General features: G+C 38.8%; 1 protein-coding gene across 1 annotated transcript in view; it reads right to left on the bottom strand.

The window, feature by feature from the left end:
- FMN2 (formin 2) overlaps positions 1 to 22977 on the bottom strand; it is a 376404-nt gene that overhangs the window by 323824 nt on the left and 29603 nt on the right. Inside the window, exon 2 of the mRNA XM_077167810.1 lies at positions 11516 to 11682. Within this exon, the coding sequence (XP_077023925.1) occupies positions 11516 to 11682 (167 nt within the window). The remainder of the gene's footprint in view (positions 1 to 11515; positions 11683 to 22977) is intronic.

Genomic DNA, 22977 nt, shown 5'->3' with positions numbered 1-22977 from the left:
TGCCTTAAAAAGTGTGTCTGTCACTAATGTGTTTTTAAAAACTAATTTGTCTAAATTAGTTCAATTATGGTTGAAGAGTTTTCTAAAATCTTCAAAAAAAAAAATAGGTGGCATTTTCCCCTAGCTCAGAAAATTGCATGATGAGGGGAATACAAATAATTGCTATTGTTCTTTCAACAATATTCTTGTGTCGAGCACGAGGAAAAAAAAAAAACACTTGTATCACCTTCTATGATAAAATGCACAAAGAGCAGCACATATTAGAACTTTTACTACAGTTTACTAAATAAGATTTCAGATTGAAAATAAAATCATCTCAAAATATATGTGCTTACGTATAAAACACTTTATGTATAAAAACCAAGATACTGATTACTACAAGATCCATTCACTGAATGGTAATTAGGGATACATTACTGTAAATGGGATAAAAATAGATGTTACAGAGTCCTTTTAAAATGATCACATATATATATATATACACACGCATGCATATCCTTCTACTTCAGACCAAACCAAACTTTATGACTACAAACATGGAAGATATCATTTGACCACCATACAAGAAATACTGAGGTAAAGAAAGATTATACAAAGCAAGTTTTACAACCACACAACAAGTATATAGTCTTCAACACATATCCTTTTCTTTATGATACAAGCCTATTTTACAACTAAAAATAAAAGTAATGGAAAACACTCCTTGGAGAGAAAGTAGCAAGCAGTGTGTTTCTTCCTGTTTATGTTTACTGATTGTTCCCTGCGGTAGTTTCATCCCACAAGAACTGTCAAACTAAAAAAATCAAACTCAATCCATGTGGTAGAGTTCTTTGAAAAAGAAGAGCAACAGTTTGTAGCCAACCAATCTCTGACCCTTCTTTTGTTTCTGTCTCAGGAATTCAGAATGAAATAAGATGTCCTTCCTTTTGAGGGTGGTGTTACAGAAAGTGGGACTTCCATTCACTCATGCCATATTTTTCTATAAAATTATACACCAGACTCTCACACACATACCTGCACAGAGCTCAAGCCACAAATAAGTTAATTATGTGCCAATAGCTGAATGTAATACATCTACAGACAAAACCGAATAAAGCACGTATTCACTTTGAAGGGGTTATAAATAACACCAAGTGGGCACAACCAACTTGCCGTCGGAATTTGCAGTCGCCTCACCCATGGCTTTGCCTATTGTTTCTTCTTTTCCATCCCACCCTATCACCACCCAGAAAGACGTGAGGGAGGGAAAGTTGGAAGAAGAATGTGGTGGTTACAGCAATAAAATCAACAGTAGTAAATGGATTAAAAAGAATGGCAAAGAGCTCAGAAGCTATCCAATACAGAGATCCCATCGAGTCGATTCTAGAGCCAATTCCTAAGCAAATCCATATTTCAGCCCATGCTCATCTTCTTGCCTTACAAGTATTTTCAATGTTATTAACAATAGTAGGTCTGGAGGGTATCCGTCAGGTTCCGGGACCCCCGGATGGACGAAGAGAGTAAACCCTTGGTTATTTAGGAGTATTCACTTAATGGATCCTCCAATTTCTCTTCTCCACATTTACTGTGGCTTCTCTTAAAACTCTTTTCTTCATGAAATCAATGCATATCTATTGAATAGCTATGTCAGGTTCTGATAAGAACTTGACAATAATTAAAAATAATAATTGCTAACATTTACTGGGCAACAATTACGTGCTAGACATGCTCCAAAGCGCTTTATGTATTAATCTCATTTAATCGTCAAGACAAGCCCAGACATTGGCACTATTATTACAGATGAGAAACTTAATCTGTGACTGTAGCAAATGTCCAAGCCTATCAAGTCAGTCAAGGAGATACAACTGAAATCCACAGTCTAAGACTAGAATCCACTCTAAAACACTCTGTGTACTCATCTGGGGAGACCCGTGAGGTAAATACAGGGATATAGCACGCGACACTCAAGGAAAAACCTTCACACAAAATTTAATTTGCAGTGGAGCATGTGGTAGGTTGAATTATGTACCTCAGGAAAAAAATATGCATTCTTAATCTTAACCCATGCCTGTGGTTATGAGCCCATTGTAAACAGGACCTTCTGATGATGTTATTTTTAGTTAAGGTGTGGCCAACTGAATGGGGTTGGGTCTTAATCCTATTACTGAAAGCTTTATGAAGAGGGCGTTACATGGAGGAGCAGAAGCTGGAAGTCAATAGACCTTGGAAGAGAAAGGAGAAGCCACTTCCATGTGCACTGCCCTCTGACGGAAAAGCTAAGCCACCCAATGAACACAAGCGTCCAGCCCCAGAACCCCAGTCTTCAGGGAGAAAGCAGCACCTTAGTGATACTTAGGTTTTAGACTTCTAGTCTCAAAGTTGTGAGCCAATAAATTCCCATTGTTTAAACCAAGCTATTTCATTGTATTTCTCTTAGCAGCTGGGACACTAAGACAGGGCATTATAGGTGAAAAAGCCAGTTACAAAACATGTGGTAAGTCCTTTGAGAGGGAAACTACAAGCTTAGATGTTGCAGAAGGCTTCTGAGAAGTAAGAACATCTAATTCTAAACAGCATTCTATGAAAAAGAAAAGAACTTAGCTGGGAAATAACAGGTGGGAGCAGAAGCAGTTGTACTTACAGAGCCACAGAAGTAACAAAAAGCATGAGCAGTTGGGAAAATTGACAGCACTTCAGTATGGTGAAGGAAAGGGTTTGGAGAAGCAGAAGAAGTGAGTTATGAGCTAGAGAAGTTGGAAAGTGGCAGGAGGAAGACAATGGAAGTCCAAGGAACGTGAACTTCATTCTGACAGAGAAATCACTAAATGCTTCATGTGACAGAGAACTCACTAAACGCTTCATGTGAGAAAATGCTACAGTCAGATGCATATCGCAGGGTTTCTCAGCCTCAGCACTGCTGGCATTTTGGGCAGGATCATGCCGGTGTGCACTGTGGATGTCAAGCAGTATCCCTGGCTTCTAGCCATTAGATGCCAGTCATACAACACCCCTATTGTGACAACAAAAAATGACTCTAGACATTGCCAAAGGTCCCATGGGGGGCAAAATCACCCCCAATTGAGAATTAATGGGCTAGAATAAGCCATTTGGACTGAAGACCAGTAATATGTAGTCGTAAGTAACCCAGTCAAAAAGCTAATACAATAATCCAAGCAAGTGATAACTGAACCTAAAAACTGGTTTTTCTCTGATTCCCATATAACATGGCCCCATAATCTATCTCTCCATAATCATTTAGAGAATATTCCAATTCTACTCTGTGCCACAATATCTCCAACTTTAAAATCCACATCATCTAGCAGTATCATCATTTGTCTCTCATTTACTGACATCCTCAGCACAGTGTTATACACATCAAGAACTTTGTCACATGATCCTGAGTTTACTTCTCAATAACTACTCCTCCACCACAATCCTCTGGAACAAGATGTCACAGCCAACACCCTGAGCTTCTTGATTCTAATGACAATGGGCAGTCCACTTGACTGAATCTGTAGACCAGCTCTCACCTCTGACATCTTAAACACCAATATCCTTCCTTCTGACCACAATTCGCTTTCTAGGAATTGCCACCATCATGCAACAAAGTACCAAAATTCCAGACGTCTAAAAGAGAAATTATCATCTTCTAGGCAACTGTTCCCTCTTAACTATTCTGATACCTATTAGAGTATCACCACCTAACTGCAGACATGCAGGTCAGAAACTCAAAGAAATCCCTCACTTTCCCCACATCCAATCAAATCTCAAGTCCTGACCATTCCAAATCTTAAAATTCCCTATAACTGTCTCCTTTCCATCCCCGCTGGCTCTGTTTTAGTTTAAGCAAGCATTACTTACTAGCCATGCTTCACTTTTACTGATCACCCAGACACTAATTTTAACCTTCTTCAATCCATTCGCTACTCTCCACCAGAGTCATATTTTACAAATGCAAATCTGTTTATGGCTTAACTGATCAAAATTATTCAAAGTTGTTCTTAAGATGACATAAATGTCCTTCTTTACCTGTATAGCCTCCTTTCTATCCCTCCTTTTCCCTATCCATAAATACTTACCAACCATACCCAAATACATCTCCATGCCTTTCTATGCAATGTCTAGTATAAGACCTCCTTTTATAGCTGCCCCCCTTCAGCAACTCCTACTGATCCCTCAAATATCAACCCAAGTATTATGTCCTAAGCTACCAAGGAGATTTTATCCTTCTTCTCTGCCTTCTCAACTACCTAGGACCCTGTGCTGGTTGGAATCTGTTGCGTATTGCAGAAAAGCCAAGTTCTTTAATCCTCAATAAATATTGCCACGTGGGAGCTTTTTGATTGTTTCCACAGAGATGTGACCCACCCAATTGTGGGTGGTAACTTTTGATTAGATGTTTTCCATAGAGATGTGTCTCCACCCATTCAAGGTGGGGTTGCTTACCGGAGCCCCTCAAGAGAGAACCATTTTGGAAAAAGCTTTAGAGCTGCCAGAACACACAGAGCTAACAGAACGACAGATGGGGGGAAGCTGTTAAAGATCCCTGGAGAGAGCTAGCAGACTTCAACATGTACCCTTAAACCCTGAACATCATCGGCCTTCTTGAACCAAGGTATCTTTCCTTGGACGCCTTCATTTGAACATTTTCATAGCCTTAGAACTGTAAACTTGCAACCTAATAAATTCCCCTTTTTAAAAGCAATCCATTTTTAGTATACTGCATTCCAGCAGCTTACTAACTAGAATAGACCCCAAATATAATTATGATGTGAGGTAGTTTGGGGCTGTATGTACCCCAGAAAAGCATATTCTTAAAACTAATCCATTCCTGTGGGTGTGCACCCATTGTAAGTAGGATTTTGATGAGTAGGATTTTAAGTTGTGATGTAACCCACCTCTTACTGGAGTCTTAATGCTCTTACTGGAGTTCTTTATAAGAAGATGGACAACACAGAGATGCTAAGGGAGAAGCTAAGGGCACAGAGAAGCTAAGAGAGAAGCAGCCAGAAGCTGAAAGCAACAAAACCTGGGAGAGAAGATAGAGACCAAACGACATTGCCATGGGATAGAGGAGCTGAGGATCACTGGCAGCCAGTCTTTAGGGAGCAGGTATTGTCCTGTTGATTTGGATATTTCCATGGCCTCAGAATTATAAGCTTGTAAATTAATAAATCCATTGTAAAAGGAAACCCATTCCTGGTACATTGCATTTCATCAGGTTTAGTTAAACTAAACAATATGTGATGATAATTAATAGATATTTAACATTAACTATATGCCTAATATTATTTTACATGTTTTACTTGTATTAAAACTGCTATTTTATTCCTCACGCCACAGAAAAAGAAACAAAAATTTGAGAAATTAAGCCATTTTTATTCTCAAAAAAGAAGACAATGGGCAACTAAAACTTTGTGGAGCTGGATTAAGGGCAGGGGGGTGACTGTATCACAAAAGGATGAACCAATGTAAAGTCAACTAAATACGGGATATTTTTGAGTCAGTGATCATTTATAAGAAAATGAATTTCCTTAAAAATTTGACCCCAGCAACATCCTTCTTTAAGCGGTGTGAGGGTCATAATATTGGGACTCCTAAGAAATTGCAATTTCTTGCCTCTAAATTATAATATTTCTATAGTTTCCATATATTTTTCAATTTTTAGAATAAACCTGTAGATACAACATTAGCTTTAAAAATATACCCTAAAGATAAAAGTATGCCTGGCACAAAGTCCCTTGAGGGACTGGAGAAAAAATATGGAACTATTAACTTTCTCACCTGGGAACCCCCTGAAGCCTTCTCAAACATTAGGGACTCCCAAGTTAATACGCCAAGCCCTTAATCTTGAGACTTGCTCATATGAAACTTATTTCTACAGTGAAGAAATTAAGCCTAACTATAATTATGCCTGAGAGTTCTTTCCAAAGGCCTCTTTTTTTAGTGCTCAGATGTGTCCTCTCTTTCTCTAAACCCAACTCTGAAAATAAAATCATTACTCTCCCTGCTAGATGGGACAAGACATTCAGGGGTGAAAGTCTCCCTGACCACATGGGACATGACTTTCAGGGATGAGCCTGGCCCTAGTACCATGGGATCAACAATGCCTAACTGACCAAAAAGGGGGAAAAGAAATGTAATAAAATAAAGGTTTCAATGGCTGAGTTCAAAGAGTCAAGAGGCTATTCTGGAGGCTACTCTTATGCAAGCTTTAGTTAGAATTGATAATTGCCATTTTTCCAAACCCCAACTAACATTATTCCTATTAGCCCTAAAGAACATCTAGGACTTGAGATTCTATGAAAGTTTCACCTACTAAGTTTATCTTCCAGAAACCTATAATTTTCCAGTGGTTCCTAGGCCAGATATGTTCTTAAACCCAGAGGTGCCAGTCTCTCCAAGAACATCAACTAATTCCATCCCTATCCTATATTGTCGACACCTCTTTACAACATGAAAAAGTTAGAATGGGCAGAGCCTAAATACCCATAAAGATCGGGAGAAAGAGCAATGGAGAGGGAGGAATTATAACAGAGAAGATAGGATTTAACAAATGAGTATGATTGCTGAATCATCATAGTGATATTTCTTTTAGCCTCCAGTGTCTTCGAGCAGCTAGAAGGAAAAACCTGAAATTGTAGAACTGTAACCCATACCAAACTTTGAAATCCGTTCTATAACTCTCTGTTACAATGTACTTTGAAATTTGTTGTTTTTTTCTATATATGCTACATTTCACAATAAAAAAAAAAAATGCTTAAAAAAACGTATGCCTGATAGAAGCTGGGAGGTAAAAGGAGCTGGGAATAGATGAAGAGAAAGGTAGAGGTACTAATAGCCTCACTTTACATGATGGGTGGAGAAGCAAGAGTTATCTAAGCTTGACATAACAATAACAAAAGTCTTAGGTATATCATTTAAAAGTCAAAGAGGCATTACTAAAGAGAAATTAGAAATACAACATTAACTATATTGGAAGGAATGGGGAGGGTTGGGATGGGGTTTAAGTGAGCTAAACCCTCATTTCTGATAGTCAGAAGGCAAAAGAAATGTGGATAATGGCACCTGCACACTTAAAATACCCCAGATTAAAACCAGCTAAACAAGAGTAATGGGTACCACACCAGGGAACAGGATAAAACAGGAGGGTGCTGAGACAAGCTAGAGTCCAGTGCTAGTCATCGTAAACTATATATTCCATTTTATTTTTTTAATCACATAAACATAATACCTTTTAACAATTTTTAAGTTCTTAAACTGAAAAAAATAAATTGAGTAAACTTCAGGAAAAGGATTTCAGTTCCAATTTGCTTTTGTTATCCTCATCACGGATTTATGCAATCTGATTATCTAAACAATGGAGTAGATACAAAACATGACTACAAAACAAATTTCAGTAAAAAAAAAAAAAAAAACTTGTATTTTACTACTAACTTCTATGTTGTGAGGAGGAAATGCAAGGAAAGAAAATAGCCAAAATAAATTTAAAAGCTGGTATGAAAATTAAGTATAATTTTAACATCAAGTTTAAAATAAAGACAACTTTCTGCTGGTTAAAACGATACATAATGTTCCAAAAATAAAAATACCATAAAAACAATATATATATATATATATATATACATTCTCTTAGAGCTAGGAAATGTGTCATGGTTTTCTGTTGCTTGTCAGGAAAAGACAGGACTAAATAGCATTTAAATATTCTTCCTGCTCTGAAAACAAAACAAATTCAAATACAAAGGACCACTTCTGCTTGTTCATTTAAGTCTTCTTTCTAACTATTGGTGATGGCAAGTAGAATATATTTCATTAATTTTCCGGTAGTGGCTGCTTTGGGTTTCGATTAATGACTTATTTTTCAACAGGTTCAAGATTATGTTTCCTTTATTCTTTTTTGACCTGTTGTTTCATGTCTTCCTACTCAGTAATTCTAGCCTCACATCCAAACCGATGTTCGTTTACATATATACGAACAAATTCCTGCCTAGCTAGTAAGCACAGTATCACTGCATGTTTAGCAAAATCAGGAGATCAGAAAAACCTAAAAATAAGTCCAACTTTTAAAAATACACATCAAAAATATTGACCTAGAAAGATACTTAAAATCTAGCAATTCATAAAGGATTAAATAGATATAACCATATATTCAAAATCCTCAAGCTAATTAAAACTTGCTTTATTATTTGTGATGTGAATAGATAATGTGATATCTGAGAGAGTTATGGTTGGATAAATCTTAAAGGCTTGTTAAAAGATAATAATTGTGTCAGATAATTGTGGTTTGCTGAAAAACCACTACTGAAGAAAGAGGACCCCTAAAAGGGGGATCTAGTAATGAATAAAGGCATTCAAAGGAAAAGGAACCTTAAGGAGATCATATATTGGACTTATTCTTGCAAAAATGACCACCTGAACCCACAAAACAACAGGAAATAATCATGGACTCATGGTCGGCAATAGGATGCCACAGGCAGTATGGCAATGGCCACAAGCTTTAAATTTTATGGAGTATTACAACAGCTAAAGTTTTGTATTTTTAAGTATTTGGAAACTGATAAAAATCTCAGGAGAGGTATTTTTCCTCACACTCTATTATTCAAAGACCAGGGAGAGTGATCCATGTGAACTACAGAGCAAATTTGCATGTCATCCCCAAACCCAACCTTGTGCAAAAAATCTTCCAAAAGTTCCCACTTAAAATAAATAATGATCCATTTGCCTTCATGACCGTCAAGACCCTGTATGTTCTGGCTTCTTTGACTTTTCTGTCCTTATCTCACTAAGCATAGCTTCGGAGTCCCTCAGGCTGCTCCTTGCACAGGTCAGGCTTGTGCTCTCGCCTGGCCCTTTATACTTGCCACTTGCTCCTTCCTGGAATAGGTTTCCACAGCTCTCACCTCACAGCTGCTTCTCATCACTCACAAAGACCTAACAGAATTTCCCTCTAAACACTCTCCACTGCAACCTCATTCACTCTATCATGTTATTCTGGTTTATTTCCTTCATAGCATTTAGTATCTGATATGAATTAATTTACTTTTGCTTGTCTTTGTTTTTCATCTGTCTTTTCTCACCCTAAACAGAATATATTTCAAGAAAACAGGAATCTTTATTTGTCTTGCTTTGTATCATTATCTCCAGAGCCTAAAACACTGCCTGACGTGTACAATGTTTTCGGTAAATATCTGTACATGAATTAACATCACTCAAAGCCATCTTTGTCTTTTAAAGTTCTTTAAACATTAAGCAGTTAGAAGAAGGGTAGAAAACATGACTTCCTTTCGTATTTTCTACAGCACTCAATAAAGCAAACTGGTTAGGACCTGATGAATATATAAATAACATGGGAGTAAAACCCAAAAGGGTTAGCTGAAGTACACTATCAATCAACTGCATCAGTAAAATCCCCAAATCAGAGATGTTCATTGCTCTACTTTTGCGTGTAAATAGAGAGAGGAGAAGGGAAGAGAGGGAGGGGAAGGGATAGATGCAATGTCATGGGGTGGAAAGAACCCCATTAGGAGCTAATTCCCACAGGGCTCTCTATCTCGAAGGGCAACTAGGCACAAGAGAATTTTGAGTTATAATCCTTCCAGTAGCGATTCTCTGAAAATTAGCAGAGAGATTAATTAGCAGAAATTTCTCTCCCCATAGGTAAAACTACAGTCCTCCTCATTTGCTCATACTTCAGTATACTCTATTGCTCCCTCTCTGGACTTTGAAGAAAATCTTGCCTTTATTAAAAATAAATCATAATTCTCTATTGAATAGGTACTTTGGTGTATGGAATATAAAGTTTTTTACTATAGGATCTTTAATTTTTTTCCATTTTGTGTTCAGTTTGGGAAGGGGGAGGAAAGGTGGTACAGGGCCAGTGGACAAGTCACATAAAATCGGGGAAAAGGAGTTTCCCCTTTGGGAAGAAAGTATGGCATACAATATTAAGGGATTTTATTCATTTATTGGTTGCTTTTCACTCTCTTTCCCACTTCCAGCTGCCCTCCAAATAACATGACTGGAAGGAGTTACTAGTCTCTCTAACATAACGATGGAGGGACGTAGAACATAAGAAGCAACCCATTTATTCCACTTAAAATTTTTGAAAATAAAGGCTATGAGTACCATACTCTTTTCAGTTTATTCCAATTGCACATTTATTGATCAATAAGACTGCTTACTTCTGAGCTTTAAGAGGAAAATGCAGTTAATTGGGGAATTGCTATAAACAAAAAGTACCAGACATGGCTGGAGTTTGCCTCTGTACTCTATTTTATTTATCCTAATTCCAACTTGCCAAATTGGTGGATCTTCTAGAGGGCAGCTCTACCATAGTCCTTGGATTCTGTCTCTACAATAACATACATCTTTCACAGAGGAGAAAGGAAGAAAAAATTAAAGTAACCCAGTTCTTCCCGTAGGAAAGCTACCTTGCAGGAATCAGCAGCCATATCATGTAAGAAAAAAAATACAGCAAGAAAAAAATATCTGAAGAAGCAAAGCTTCACATAAAAGAAGATCTCAAAATATTTCACATGACAACTGATTTATTTTCCAATTACAGAAGAGGGATCAAGGAAGACTACAGATTTATATTTGATAAGAAGAGGAAGAATAAAACCGGGTTACTATCACCTCTTGATCTCAGGCAGGACTCATATTCATTGCCTCTCAGAACTCATTATTTCACTCCTTTGATCACTAGCAGATATATTCAAGAAGGGTAATACAGAGAAGGGGTGCAATTGGAAGCAAAGGAATAAATGTAACGAAGCCATTTAGAAGAGAACCCATTGCTCTGCCCCACTAATACTGGAATCCACACAACTAAGCTCACCAGACCTTCTATTTTCAAACGAGGAATTCATATTTGAGAATTCTTACATAGCAATACATATCTAAGCTCTAGAAGCACACTCATCACATCCAATGTCACAAATGCACCACATACCTGGAAAAGATTAGCAACACTCTGGTTTGGAAATGATAATCCAGCTGTGCTGATATTCGTTATAAATTATGAACATGTCTTTTGCATTATCATTCCGCAGTATTAACTCTCTTAGTGAGTGGGAGCGGGGACAGAAAGCAGGCAAGGCTGCTGGACGTCAATATTTAATAAATTAGTGTGTTAGGCACACACTGAAATAGCACTGTAGGACCCATGGAAACCTCTGGCCCACTGGGACCAATAATCCTGCCCTATGGAGTTGCATCTGAAAGAACGTCTTTGCATTTGCAGTCAGGAAAACCGACTTGGAGCAACTTCAAAATCATCACCGATTAAACAGGCTAGAAAACTATGAAGCGTAGCCATCTGTTAAGAAAAAGAGGTCCGGCAAATCGAGTTTTAAAAAACACCCTAGCCAAAAGGAAAATGCAGAAACAGATATACTGGAGCTGTTGAGAAGCCAAAGAGAGGACGGCACATATCGCATGTTGTTTTACCATTACCGGGAGACAGGGGAGAGGCACAGCGTGGCTGCTATTTCTATTGCAATTCGTCTTACAGACAGACGTAAACTCTCCTACTTACATCGAACGGAGCTGAGCCCGACTGGGCGCTCTGCTTACACGGCTCCCTGAAGCAGTCGCTGAAAGGAAGCAGGAGACCCATGGCGATGATGCGGGAGCAAAACTTCTCGGCTTCTTCCGGAGGCGCGTTCTCCTGCTGGCTGAACAGCTTCTCCAACAGAGTTCGCCCTGCGGATGAAACGCAGTGATTAGGCGAGAACACTCACAGATCACATCACCTGGCTCACAACGCTCCCAGGGGAGACGTGCCGGGTAAACACAGTGAGAGCAGCACCGTCTCCAAGGCTGCCGGCCGGGGCGCAGAGGGGCCTCTCCTAAAACTGAGGTCTCGTGCCCTGAGGTACCGCACGGAAAGGGCAGAGCTGGATTGCCCCCCATCCCCCAAAATACCTTCTACCCCAGAAGAGAATGAACCAAGTTAGAGAACCCCCTATCCTACTGGTTTTAACTGGTAATCCTCCTCCTTCTCTGTTTATGAGCAGGTATTTCTCTAAGAAGTATTTAATAATCCAACATTCCACCACTTAGTCTAACTTTTCTCAGATGCCCCATCAGAAACATAACTCTAGGTTGGGTTCGAGCTTAAGTCTTTTACCATTTCCTTAAAAGAGACTAGAGAAGAGAGACACAACATGAGAAGAGGACAATTCTGTCATGACACTAGTCACACAATTTTCTTGCCTCTTTCAGTTTAAAAAAAAAAATTGTAAAATCTATCACTCTGATATGTGGAGCGAAAAAGTAGAACAAAAGACCATCCTTGTTCTTCCAGGTCATTAGAGAACAATCTTTGGTTTCCTAGGATATTTGTTTGCGGAGAAGTAAGGCTTGTTTTTGTTTTTCCTACAGAACTTAAGTTTGTCTACACCTAGGAAACTGCATCCTTCAATTCTCAAGTGATTAATTACCATAACTATGGTTGTGCATATCTTACAGAATGACTGAAAATAGCCACAAAACAAATTTGTTCATTCCTATAACTCAGGTATTTGTATGACAGAAAATAGAGGAGAAAGGGCCTTGCATGTGTGTGTGTGAGTTAATAAATGCCTATATGTATACCATGCCAAAATTTATCAAAGAGTTGCTGGACAATGTGGAACAGAAGGAAGTATGTCCCCCTGGGCACATCCAGTTCTGTGATGAGCAATGACCCCTAAATGCCTAATCCATGGTATTTCAGCACCAACACTATTGACATCATGGGCCAGTTAATTTGTTTTGGAGGACTGTCCTGGGCATTGCAGGATGTTTGGCAGCAGCCCTGGTGAGCAGCACCTCCTCCCCCAAGTTGTAACAACCAAAAATGTCTGCACACATTGCCATCTGCAACCGGGGCTGGAGGGGGAAGGGGCGCAAAATTGCCCAGGTTATGCATCACTCTCTGACCATCTCTCTGAAGGAAACTTCCCCTCCTTGCATTAACAGTCCTCTGGCTGCCCCTGAGGATATGTCCTATCTATAGTTTTCTCCAGTGGAGGCATGTTATGTCAAATCCTATTTACCTTAGAACAGGAAGTTGGTTCCTTCAAATGATTTATTCTCATCCAAAACCATCAGCTCCTTTGAAATGCCTGTCACCCGACGAGATGACCTGCTATCCCTCCTCCTTTCTGTCATCTACTAACCTCTTGTCACTCCTCCTCACTCACTAAATGATCCACCTCCTGACTCATCCCTTTATATCTCTACTCTTACATCATTCTCAGTGATGTGACATCCACAGGGATGATCAGACCAACACACAGGCATATAACTCATCTTAGTCCTTGATTCCTTGAATCCAGCCAACCTCTCCTCCACCCCACATTACCTATCCAATTCCATGCTAACACTCTCGAATATGTCTTTTCAGAAAAAGTACCACCTCCAGAAGCTCAATTTTAAAGCTTACTCTAAACTTTCCAGCAGCTTCTCATAACACACAGAACAAAATCAAACTCCTCACCGTGACTAAAGAGCCTCTACCCACCTGTCACCTCTTACCACTATCCCCCACTCTACTGTAGCCCACTGGCCTTCTATTCCCTGAACACACTGAGCTCATTCTCACTTCCAAGTCTTTGCACTAGAACATCTTCGCCGGATATCTAAATGCTCACCCTTTCATTACATTTATCTCTGCTCAAATGTCACTTCCACTGTGAGAATCTCCTGACCACTCTGTCTAAAATAGTACACTCTGTCACACTTTTTTTTCCATTTTTTTCCTTTATTCTTCTTCAGAGAACTATGCACTTGAATATATGTAAGTTATTTCTTCGTGGATATACTGGATTATAAACTACATTTAAGCACATACTCAGCTGTCTGTTTACCACCTGATAGGGCCTAGAAGAGCGCCTTTGCCTGGCACAGAATAGGTGAGAATGGTTAATTTTTTTATCATGAATGCATGTGTGCATGTTTACATTCTCACACACACATACATGTAAATGCCTGGGCGGAACACGTAATCCTAGACAGCTACTTTCTAACCTTCTAGCTTTTTTTCTAGAATTCCCTCTAAAAATCCATCAACCACACAGATCTTGAATCTGTTGTCCCTACCGCTATGGCACAATGCATCACCTGCAACATGCCTTTACTTCCTTCCTTGCCAGCTTAAATTCCATATTCCACCATTACAATCAAATCCTTGCTAACACTTCAGCTCGCTCATCCTGCTCACAGTGCATCAAGCTTGTCTGGTAAAACCACAACTTATCCTAGACACACACACATATATATGTTGGCTCTTTTTACTTGAAGTTCATGACTATAAAATTCAATTAGGCCCAATGCTACTCACATTCTGCAATCTCCAACACAATTCTGTACATTCTCCTCCCCCTTTAACCCACTCTCTCTAATGAAAAAATGAACGTCTTCTCAAGTAATTTATGCCGAGGATGGAGACTCCAAGGCAAATTGCAATAGACAAAAATTTGTACCTGTACACTCATCTCTGCCTTCTTCCTCTCAAGAGAAATAGGCCCTAATCTAAGTTCTTCTTGTGTTCTGGGTCACATTTCCTGCTGGATGTTCAGGACATGCCTTCTTTAGTTTTTCCTACTCTCTCCTGAATTAGAAACATCTCTCTCCTTACAGAACATCCCTGTCATTACAGAAACATGCTTTAAAAAAAAAAACCTTCCTTGATCCCACAGAGCCCCCACCCCCAGCTACTGTCCCACTTCTTTTCTTCCCTTCATATCAAAACTATTTGCCTTAGTTAAGCACACTTGCTGCCCCCACCTTCTCACTCCCATTCATTGCTCAGCCCACTGTGATGGGACTTCCATTCCCCTAGTGCAACAAAAACAGGTCCTGTCATGCAACAGGTAGCAAAAGAAACTGGTACCCAGCATGTTACCAATGGACACTTCTCTGTCTTCATTATACTCAATTTCTCATCCTCTCTGTGGAGAGCCGCCTCCCGGGTCTGGCCTAGTGGACACGCTGCGGCCTGCTCTAGAGTTCCCCCCGCCCATCGAGTGAGTCAAGATGGCGCCCGCATCCTGTTTCCGCGTATGACGCACGCGCCCACCAACCCTGTCTTCCAATCACCTCTGTATACGTGGCACTAACCTATTGGGTTTGGGCACAGTATATAAGAGGTTACCCGGACAGGGTGGGTGGAGACGACCCATAGGGAGCCGTACCTGACGGCCGCATAGAGGTTGTTCCCCCGCGGGGTATTCTGTCCCGCACGGAATCTGCTAAAGAGTGTGCAAGCTTGACTCCAGTAAAAGCCTGTGCTTACAACCGCCGAGTGCCTCGAACCTGTGTTCGTTATTCGATCCGTTTTGTTTGTGTCCGTCTTTCTCCCCCTGTCCCCCTCGTCGGCCGGGGACCTGACTTCGAGAGAGACGGCTGCCGACACCTCTCAGAAAAATCCACTCTTGACTGACTCCTACTTATTGAAACACGTTCATCTCATCTTCCATTTTTTTTTCTACAAGGCTGGCCATTTTCTCTCAAGTCCCTTTTACTGATTTAACTGAATAAGTAAATGTAGGAATGTTTAGAGGCTCATCTCCCAGCCTACTCTCTCAACTCTCGCTATATTCTCTGCCTATAATCTCACCCAGTCCTTAAATCTAACCGAGCCTCTTCTTGAATGTGGGTAGGCTTTTGTGACTGCATCAATGAATAGAGTATGGCAGAAGTGATGCCATGTGATTTTGAAGGATAGGTTAATAAAAGATGAGGCAACTCTCACTCTCTCCCCTACCCCTGGGAACCTTGAAGCCCTAAGCTGCAATGCTAGAGAGATCTTGTGGTGAGGCCACATACAGATAGTGAGAGGTTCCCAGGGAGACCCAGCTATTCCACCCGCCAGTCACCAGAGATATAAAGAGCAAGTCTTCAAGGTGGCTCTAGCACCAGCCACCATCTGATCACATATGAAACCCCAAGTCACAACCACAAAGCTGAGCCCAGTCAGCCCCCAAAATCAGGACCAAAAACAAATGATGGCTTTGAAGCCAGTAAGTTTAGGGTGATTTGTTAAACCACAAATGGTCTCACAGTAAACACTGTTAGTTACTAATTACTTGTACCTACTGATACTCTAATAGTACAGCTCTCCATATCAGTCAAAGAAGCCGGGCATTCATAGATCACAGCCCACAATCAGGAGAAGGACAGTGAGAGCTCCTAGAGGGACATGATGGCATCTTGACCCCCTGATTAAGCAGTACACTCATGAGGACTGGAAGGAGAGAAGAGCTTGTCCTCCAGTGGGGATTCCATGCCTCTATTGAACTCTGGCCCTTTTGGGTGAGGTAAGCTCTATTCTTTGGCCTAATTAAAGGAATCTATACCATAGACATCTAATATGATGTCTTTATTTTAATCACATCAATTATTCCATTGTTAGAACTCTTCTATTTCAAGATAGACAGGCAGTTAAGAGACAGTTCCTCAAAAGATAAGATGATGTGAACTGATAAGCCATAGATGAAATATATTAATGGTCAAAAGAAAACCATAATAAAATGCTCCACGACCAGGAAATAACCTCACCAATTGATGTGACAAAGACTTTCTTAAAGATCAGATTCAATGGAGCTCCAGTTCTAGGTATGATGAAGTAATCACACACCCTGTCTCTCCCAATAAACACAGTTAACCAACCTGGAAAGAAGGCATGAGGCAGCTATGTGAGGACTCTGGAGACTAGACCAGAAGGAGAATGGAGAAGAAGATGAGAATTCAAAGAACCACCAAACCAGCAGTGAGTCTTCCCATTTTTTTCCTTCAGTATCCCCTACCCTAGATTCAAAGCAGCCTGAAACCCAGAGGAGGACATCAGTGCTGATAGAGAAAGCTCTCAGGTGCAACTTGGTAACATACATCAAAGGTCTTTTTAAAAATTTACTTATTTTGACTCAAGAATTTCACTTCTGAAAATAATCCTAGGAAATTATTCAGAGGTATATTCAGAGTAATGCATCACAGGATTATTGTGAGAATAAATGAAATAACTATATAAAGTGTTTTTAGCACAGATCCCAATACAATAGCAAATGGATTATTAATAGTAAAAAATGAAATAAACTAAAAATAAAAAAATAGTTTAAAAGGTATAATTTAAAATATATGAGGGCTAACTATACCATCATTAAAAATCATGCTATTCCAAAAAGAATAATTCAATTGATTTAAATATATTGTATATACAAAAGGAGGATAAAAATAAAGTGCATTTGAGATCACAGGGGAATGTTAGGACACCAGTCATCACAGCTAATAGAGAGTTAATGGGAAATCATAATACATTTATCCTGCCTTTCCAATATGAACTGAATTTCAGGGTAATAAAATGCACCTATCAAATAAAAGAAAGTTTGCACAAAAACTCCAGTCAAAAAATGCAAAATAAATGACAGAATAAGAAAATTACCATTTTGCAATCCCTAATGTTATAATTGTTTCACCTAATGAATAGTTCATGGATAGGAAAACCATTAAAGGAAAGATCAATTGAAAATCTAAAAGGAATCAAGTTGTCATTTCCAGACCCACTGACTATATATACATAGCTTCAAGACAAGTGAGAAAGCCACACATGATGGGCCTCCTGACAGCATGGGTTATAAAGGACACATCACTTTGTAAAAAGTCTCCAGAACACTTTATAGACATACACACATACACACACACACACACACACACAAAACTATATATATATAAGCACACACACACATAGTATTTACTATATATAAAACACTTGATCTAGATATATATTACAGCATATGCATATTAAAAATATCAAGAACACATGCCCTCCCCAAGCCCTGGGGGGAGGGGGGTAGGAATAAAGAATAGGACATAAATGTAACTATGTTTGGAACTAACTTCCAGTCTATGGTACCAGAGAATTTTGAAAATGGAATAGTTACCAGACAATACTAAAAAACTACCTCTATTTGCTTTGATATAGTGGCACTGTGACATACCAAAAAAAATATTCCCTTTCAAATGCTTACTGAAGTATCTGAAGTTAAAACAGCATGATGTCTAGAACTTATTTTAAATTTTTCCACAAAAATGTACAAAGGAAAATAGGAGATGGAACTTTTATGGCAAAATACTGACAATCAATGAAGCTGATGATGAGTGCATGGGGATACACTGTGCCTATACTTTTGTATATGCTCAACATTTTCATAATAAAAGTGTTAGATCACACTATTGAAAAGGTTCAATGATGTGGTAAAATGCATCACAAATATTATGTGAAATCAAGATTATAAATCTAAGCAAAATCTATTCTCAATTTTGCAAGAACAATAGGCATGAATCCAGTTTATCAAAGAGTCAAATGGCTGTGGTAGAAATATGAAAACCTTTCATTTTTTCTAGGAACTCCACTCAAGCTGGGCTACTCTGAACTCCCTTTCCAACCCGGGAATGTAATTAGACTGGGGGGAGGAGTCAGGGGAGAGTTGACAGAGACATGAACACGAACTCTGTTTTTCTTTCTGCACTTAAAGATGGATTTAATAAGGACACATTGACATACTACATGAGGTTCCCTGAATGTAAACTAGGGAGAAAAGATTGACGTGAAGCCTTCTAAACCTGACCTAATACTTCTCAGCTGAACTGACTAAGCCCAAGAAACAGAGCCAGGTTCCCTCCAGTACCCACCTTTCCTGCCCCATCAACCAGACACAGCTCAGAGCACCCCCAACTCCTGGTCCCCTCCTCCACGCCTTGGTCAAAGCACTTGTTCATTCCTAAACTGAGAGGCACTGATAACCCCCTCAAATGAAAATAATTAGCCAAAGAGTATGACTAATTTCCTGAATATCTGGCCATTCAAACTTTCATTTGACTTACTATTTTCATTTATTTATTTAGTCAATAATAATATTTACTGGACTCTTACTATGTGCAAAGCAGCTCTGAATCAATTCATTATAAACCAGTTTGAGACCTGGGTTCTTTTCCTGGTGCCTGCCTGTTCCAGTTTGCTAGCTGCCGGAATGCAATATACCAGAAACAGAATGGTTTTTTAAAAGGGGAATTAAATAAGTTGCTAAGGTCGAGAAAATGTCTCAGTTAAAGCAAGTCCATAGAAATGTCCCATCAAAGGCATCCAGGGAAAGATACCTGGTTCAAGAAGGCCGATGAAGTTTACAGTTTCTTTCTCAAGTGGAAGGGCAGATGGTGAACACAGTCACAGTTTCTCTCTCATCTGGAAAGGCACACGGTGAACATGGTCTGGGTTCCTCTCTCATCTGGAAGGGCACACGGTGAACATGGCATCATCTGCTGGCTTCTTCTCCTGGCTTCCTGTTTCATGAAGCTCCCCGGGAGGCATTTTCCTTCTTCATCTCCAAAGGTCACCGGCTGGTGGACTCTGCTTCATGGTGCTACAGCATTCTCTGCTCTCTCTGTTATCTCCTTCATTCTCCAAAATGTTTCCTCTTTTATAGGACTCCAGAAATTTATCAAGACCCACCCAAATAGGTGGAAACATATCATCACCTAATCCAGCTTAACAACCACACTTGATTAAATCACATCTCCAGGGAGATGATCTGATCACAGTTTTAAACGCACAGTATTGAATAGGGATTATTCTACCTTTATGAAATGGGATTTTGATTATAACAAGGCTTTTCTAGGGGACATGCATCATTTCAAACCAGCACACTGCCCATGCAAAAAAACACAATTTGATGAATGGCTAATTCACTAACATATGCCCTAACAGCTGTATTAGTCACTGAGCGCTCCAGACAAAAGAAATAACAGAGTATATATATTTTCAGAATATATACATATAAAGAGATTTATTACATACATAAAGACATATATTAAAGAGATTTATTATATATATAGCTAGAGATAGATAAAAAGAGATTTATTTTTAAAAAATTGACCTTGGGGGCTGGCAAGTCCAAACTTTGTGGGGCTGCAAGGTAGAAACTCCAATAAAGGTGATGTTGAAGTTCTTAATCCAAACTCCCCATGAGAAGCTGGCTAGCTAGAAATTCCAGCAATTGCCAATGCTGAAGTTGAGGCAGAAATTCTTCTGACCTCAGTTATGGCTTTTAAGATCTCCAGATGATTGGCTGAGGTAATTACCCACATTGCTAAGGGCCATCTCCTTTGCTGATTATAGATGCTACCAACTGATTGTAAATGCAAATCTCATCTATGAAATACCCTCAGAGTAACAAATAGGACAGTATTTAACCAAACAACTGGATCCCTTAACCAAGCCAAGATAACACGAAGAGCGGGCCATGGTGGCTCAGCAGGCAAGGACGCTTGCCTGCCACGTCAGAGGACCCAGGTTCAATTCCCAGTGCCTGCCCATGTGAAAAAAAAAAAAAGATAACACATGAAAATAAGCATCAAAGTACTCATTTCACAGCAGGGGCTGGAAAGGGTGCTGCCTGTCGGTCCCTAGGCCCAAGTCACAGAGTCAGCCAAAAGAGACCCCTCAGAAGCAGATTCCATCTTCAGGCTATTTATTAGGAAAACAAACATGAGTTCACCCATGAGGGAAGAGCTAGGCTCCACCACTGCCTTGGAACATGGAAGTAGAAACTCGGGACTCTTCTAACAGCTTGGTAACAATAAAACTTCAGGAAATTCTCAAAGCCAAATAAAATCACCCTAAAACACAACATAAATTGTGATAAACTTTACAAGTACACACAAGATAGTTTACAGTGAATGTATAACTCCATAAATACAAGAGCAGGAGAGGGGTAAAGTTTCTTAGGTTATCCCTTTCTCCTCCTCACCAAAAATAATAATAATAATAATAAAATAACAACAAAAAACAATTAGGATGGCAGACTTTCTGTCCTTCAAATCCAGCCTCTAATTGCCATTTCATGCCAAGGATGTTAGGGAGGTGTCTTGTCCAAGTAAAGGTCTATCTCATTTTTCACACACATTTTATCTAATATATAGCCTCAAGAAATCCAGGAGTAAGAGTATTCCAATGGATAATTATTTTATTCTTTATAAAATAAATAGTGTTTCTTCTTCTCTGCCCATTCTCTTCCACTGAAAATATATGAACTCTCTCACCAGACCTGATGAAGTGCATCTCGGTGATTCAGGAAGCCTGGTATGGAAGCTGTGAGCAGGAGTCACAGCAGCAGAATGCTTAATTCTGATTCTGCCATTTTTCTAGCTATAGCCACAGACAAGTTACTTATATTCTCTTAAGCCTCAATTTCCTCATCTATAAACTAGAAATATTCATCCCTATTATCTCCTATGATTAAGTGAAATAATGAAGTGAAAAATTTCTGTAACAATAGTGCCCAACATGTACCAAGTACTCAATAAATGTTACCTATTATTATCAAGATACATTTCAAAGACTGCTTGGAAATATGCTGATAATTAAAGATTTGGCTTAATTTAAAAGAAGGAAGTCATATGTAAATAATGGAAAAATAATAATGCACCCATAATCAAATCTTGTTTCTAAAAACATTTAAAAGTGCATGATAATAAGCAAGATGATCACAGATTAAAACATTTTGTTCGCCAAGTTTTGTGAGGTTTTTTTTTTTTTTTGACATTCAGGGGGATCTTAATTATATCAACAAGTTAATATTTAAGTTCTAGCTTGCTAGAATTCCTACCTCTATTTTTAAAAGCTTGTATTAGATTCACAATGTCAGAAACTAGAATAGTGGAGTGGGGTTAGGAAATGAGGAGTTAATGCTTAATTGGTAAGGAGTAGGCTTGCAGTGATGGAAAAGTTTTGGTTAATGGTAGGTGGTAATGGTAGCACAACAAGTGAATGTAATTAACACCAATGAGTTATATATTTAAAGTGGTTCAAATGGGAAATTTTAGTTGTACATATTTTACTAGACTAAAAATTTTTTAAATAGAACTGTCCCACTAATGAATCCTAATGTACATTTACAGTTAATAGTACAATTACAATAATATTGTTTCATCAATTGTATCAAGAGTACCACATTAATGCAAAGGGTTAACAATAGGGTAAACTGTGTGTGTGTGAGGGGAAATATGAGAAGTCTGTACTTTCTGCATGGTTTTTCTATAAACCTACAACTTCTCCAATAAAAAAAAATTCTTTGTTTTATTTCATTATTAAATACATTAAAATAGTATTCATTCAATACAGGGAGCTTATTAATCATTAATTAATGTTTTCCAATGATATATACACTAATTCCTTCCCCTTACACATCTTTATATACACATATACAATCTAGTTAATAAAGAGTAAAGCCTGTGAAATCAGTTTTGTAGATATACACTATCCACAAATACTCAAGAGTTTTATTGGGCTGATAACCAGTGACACTATAAATAAATAGAAAACCTTTTAGTTTAACAGAACTATATAATGTAAAAGGCATTTCATTATATATCTATTCACATCTATTATAAGCTTTTAACCTCCTATTAGCTGTATGAAATAAGAAGAGCAAGGTTGATTATGAAAATTTCAAAGAAACTGAGGAATGAAAGGGTTTAAGAATCTGCCTGGGTCATAAGACTAGAGAGTGGCAGTCCCAAAACTGGGTGCATACACTGGTCTCCTGATTTTTATTCCAGGGCTCTTCCACTTCTGAGTTAACCAACAAGTCTGGGAAAAGCTCCTGACCAGCATTACGTGTTAAGATACAAAAGAAACAAGACCACGTGGTCATGCCCAGCACTGGCTGACAACCTAGTTACAGAAACCAAAGCCCAAGAAGGAACAGTCTATTTTAGAACACACTATCTTAATTAAACTTCCTTAGTGGGATTGAAAAAAAACAAAAACAACAAACAAACAAAAGCAACAAAGACAAGATATAACTAAGCACTTTTGAGTCTATCATATGTCAAAAAACCTTCGAGGCTCACCAGAGGATACTCAGGTAGAAAACGCACACCCTTCCCGTAACTAATGATAATACTATTAGACAGTGTAGATGGCATATGCTTGTGGAAGAGGTACACAGTACAGGT

The sequence above is a fragment of the Tamandua tetradactyla genome, chromosome 7 (genome assembly GCF_023851605.1).
Source record: "Tamandua tetradactyla isolate mTamTet1 chromosome 7, mTamTet1.pri, whole genome shotgun sequence".
NCBI lineage: Eukaryota > Metazoa > Chordata > Mammalia > Pilosa > Myrmecophagidae > Tamandua > Tamandua tetradactyla.
The sequence above is the reverse complement of the archived record's forward strand: the minus strand, read 5'-3'. Positions and strand labels throughout refer to the sequence as shown.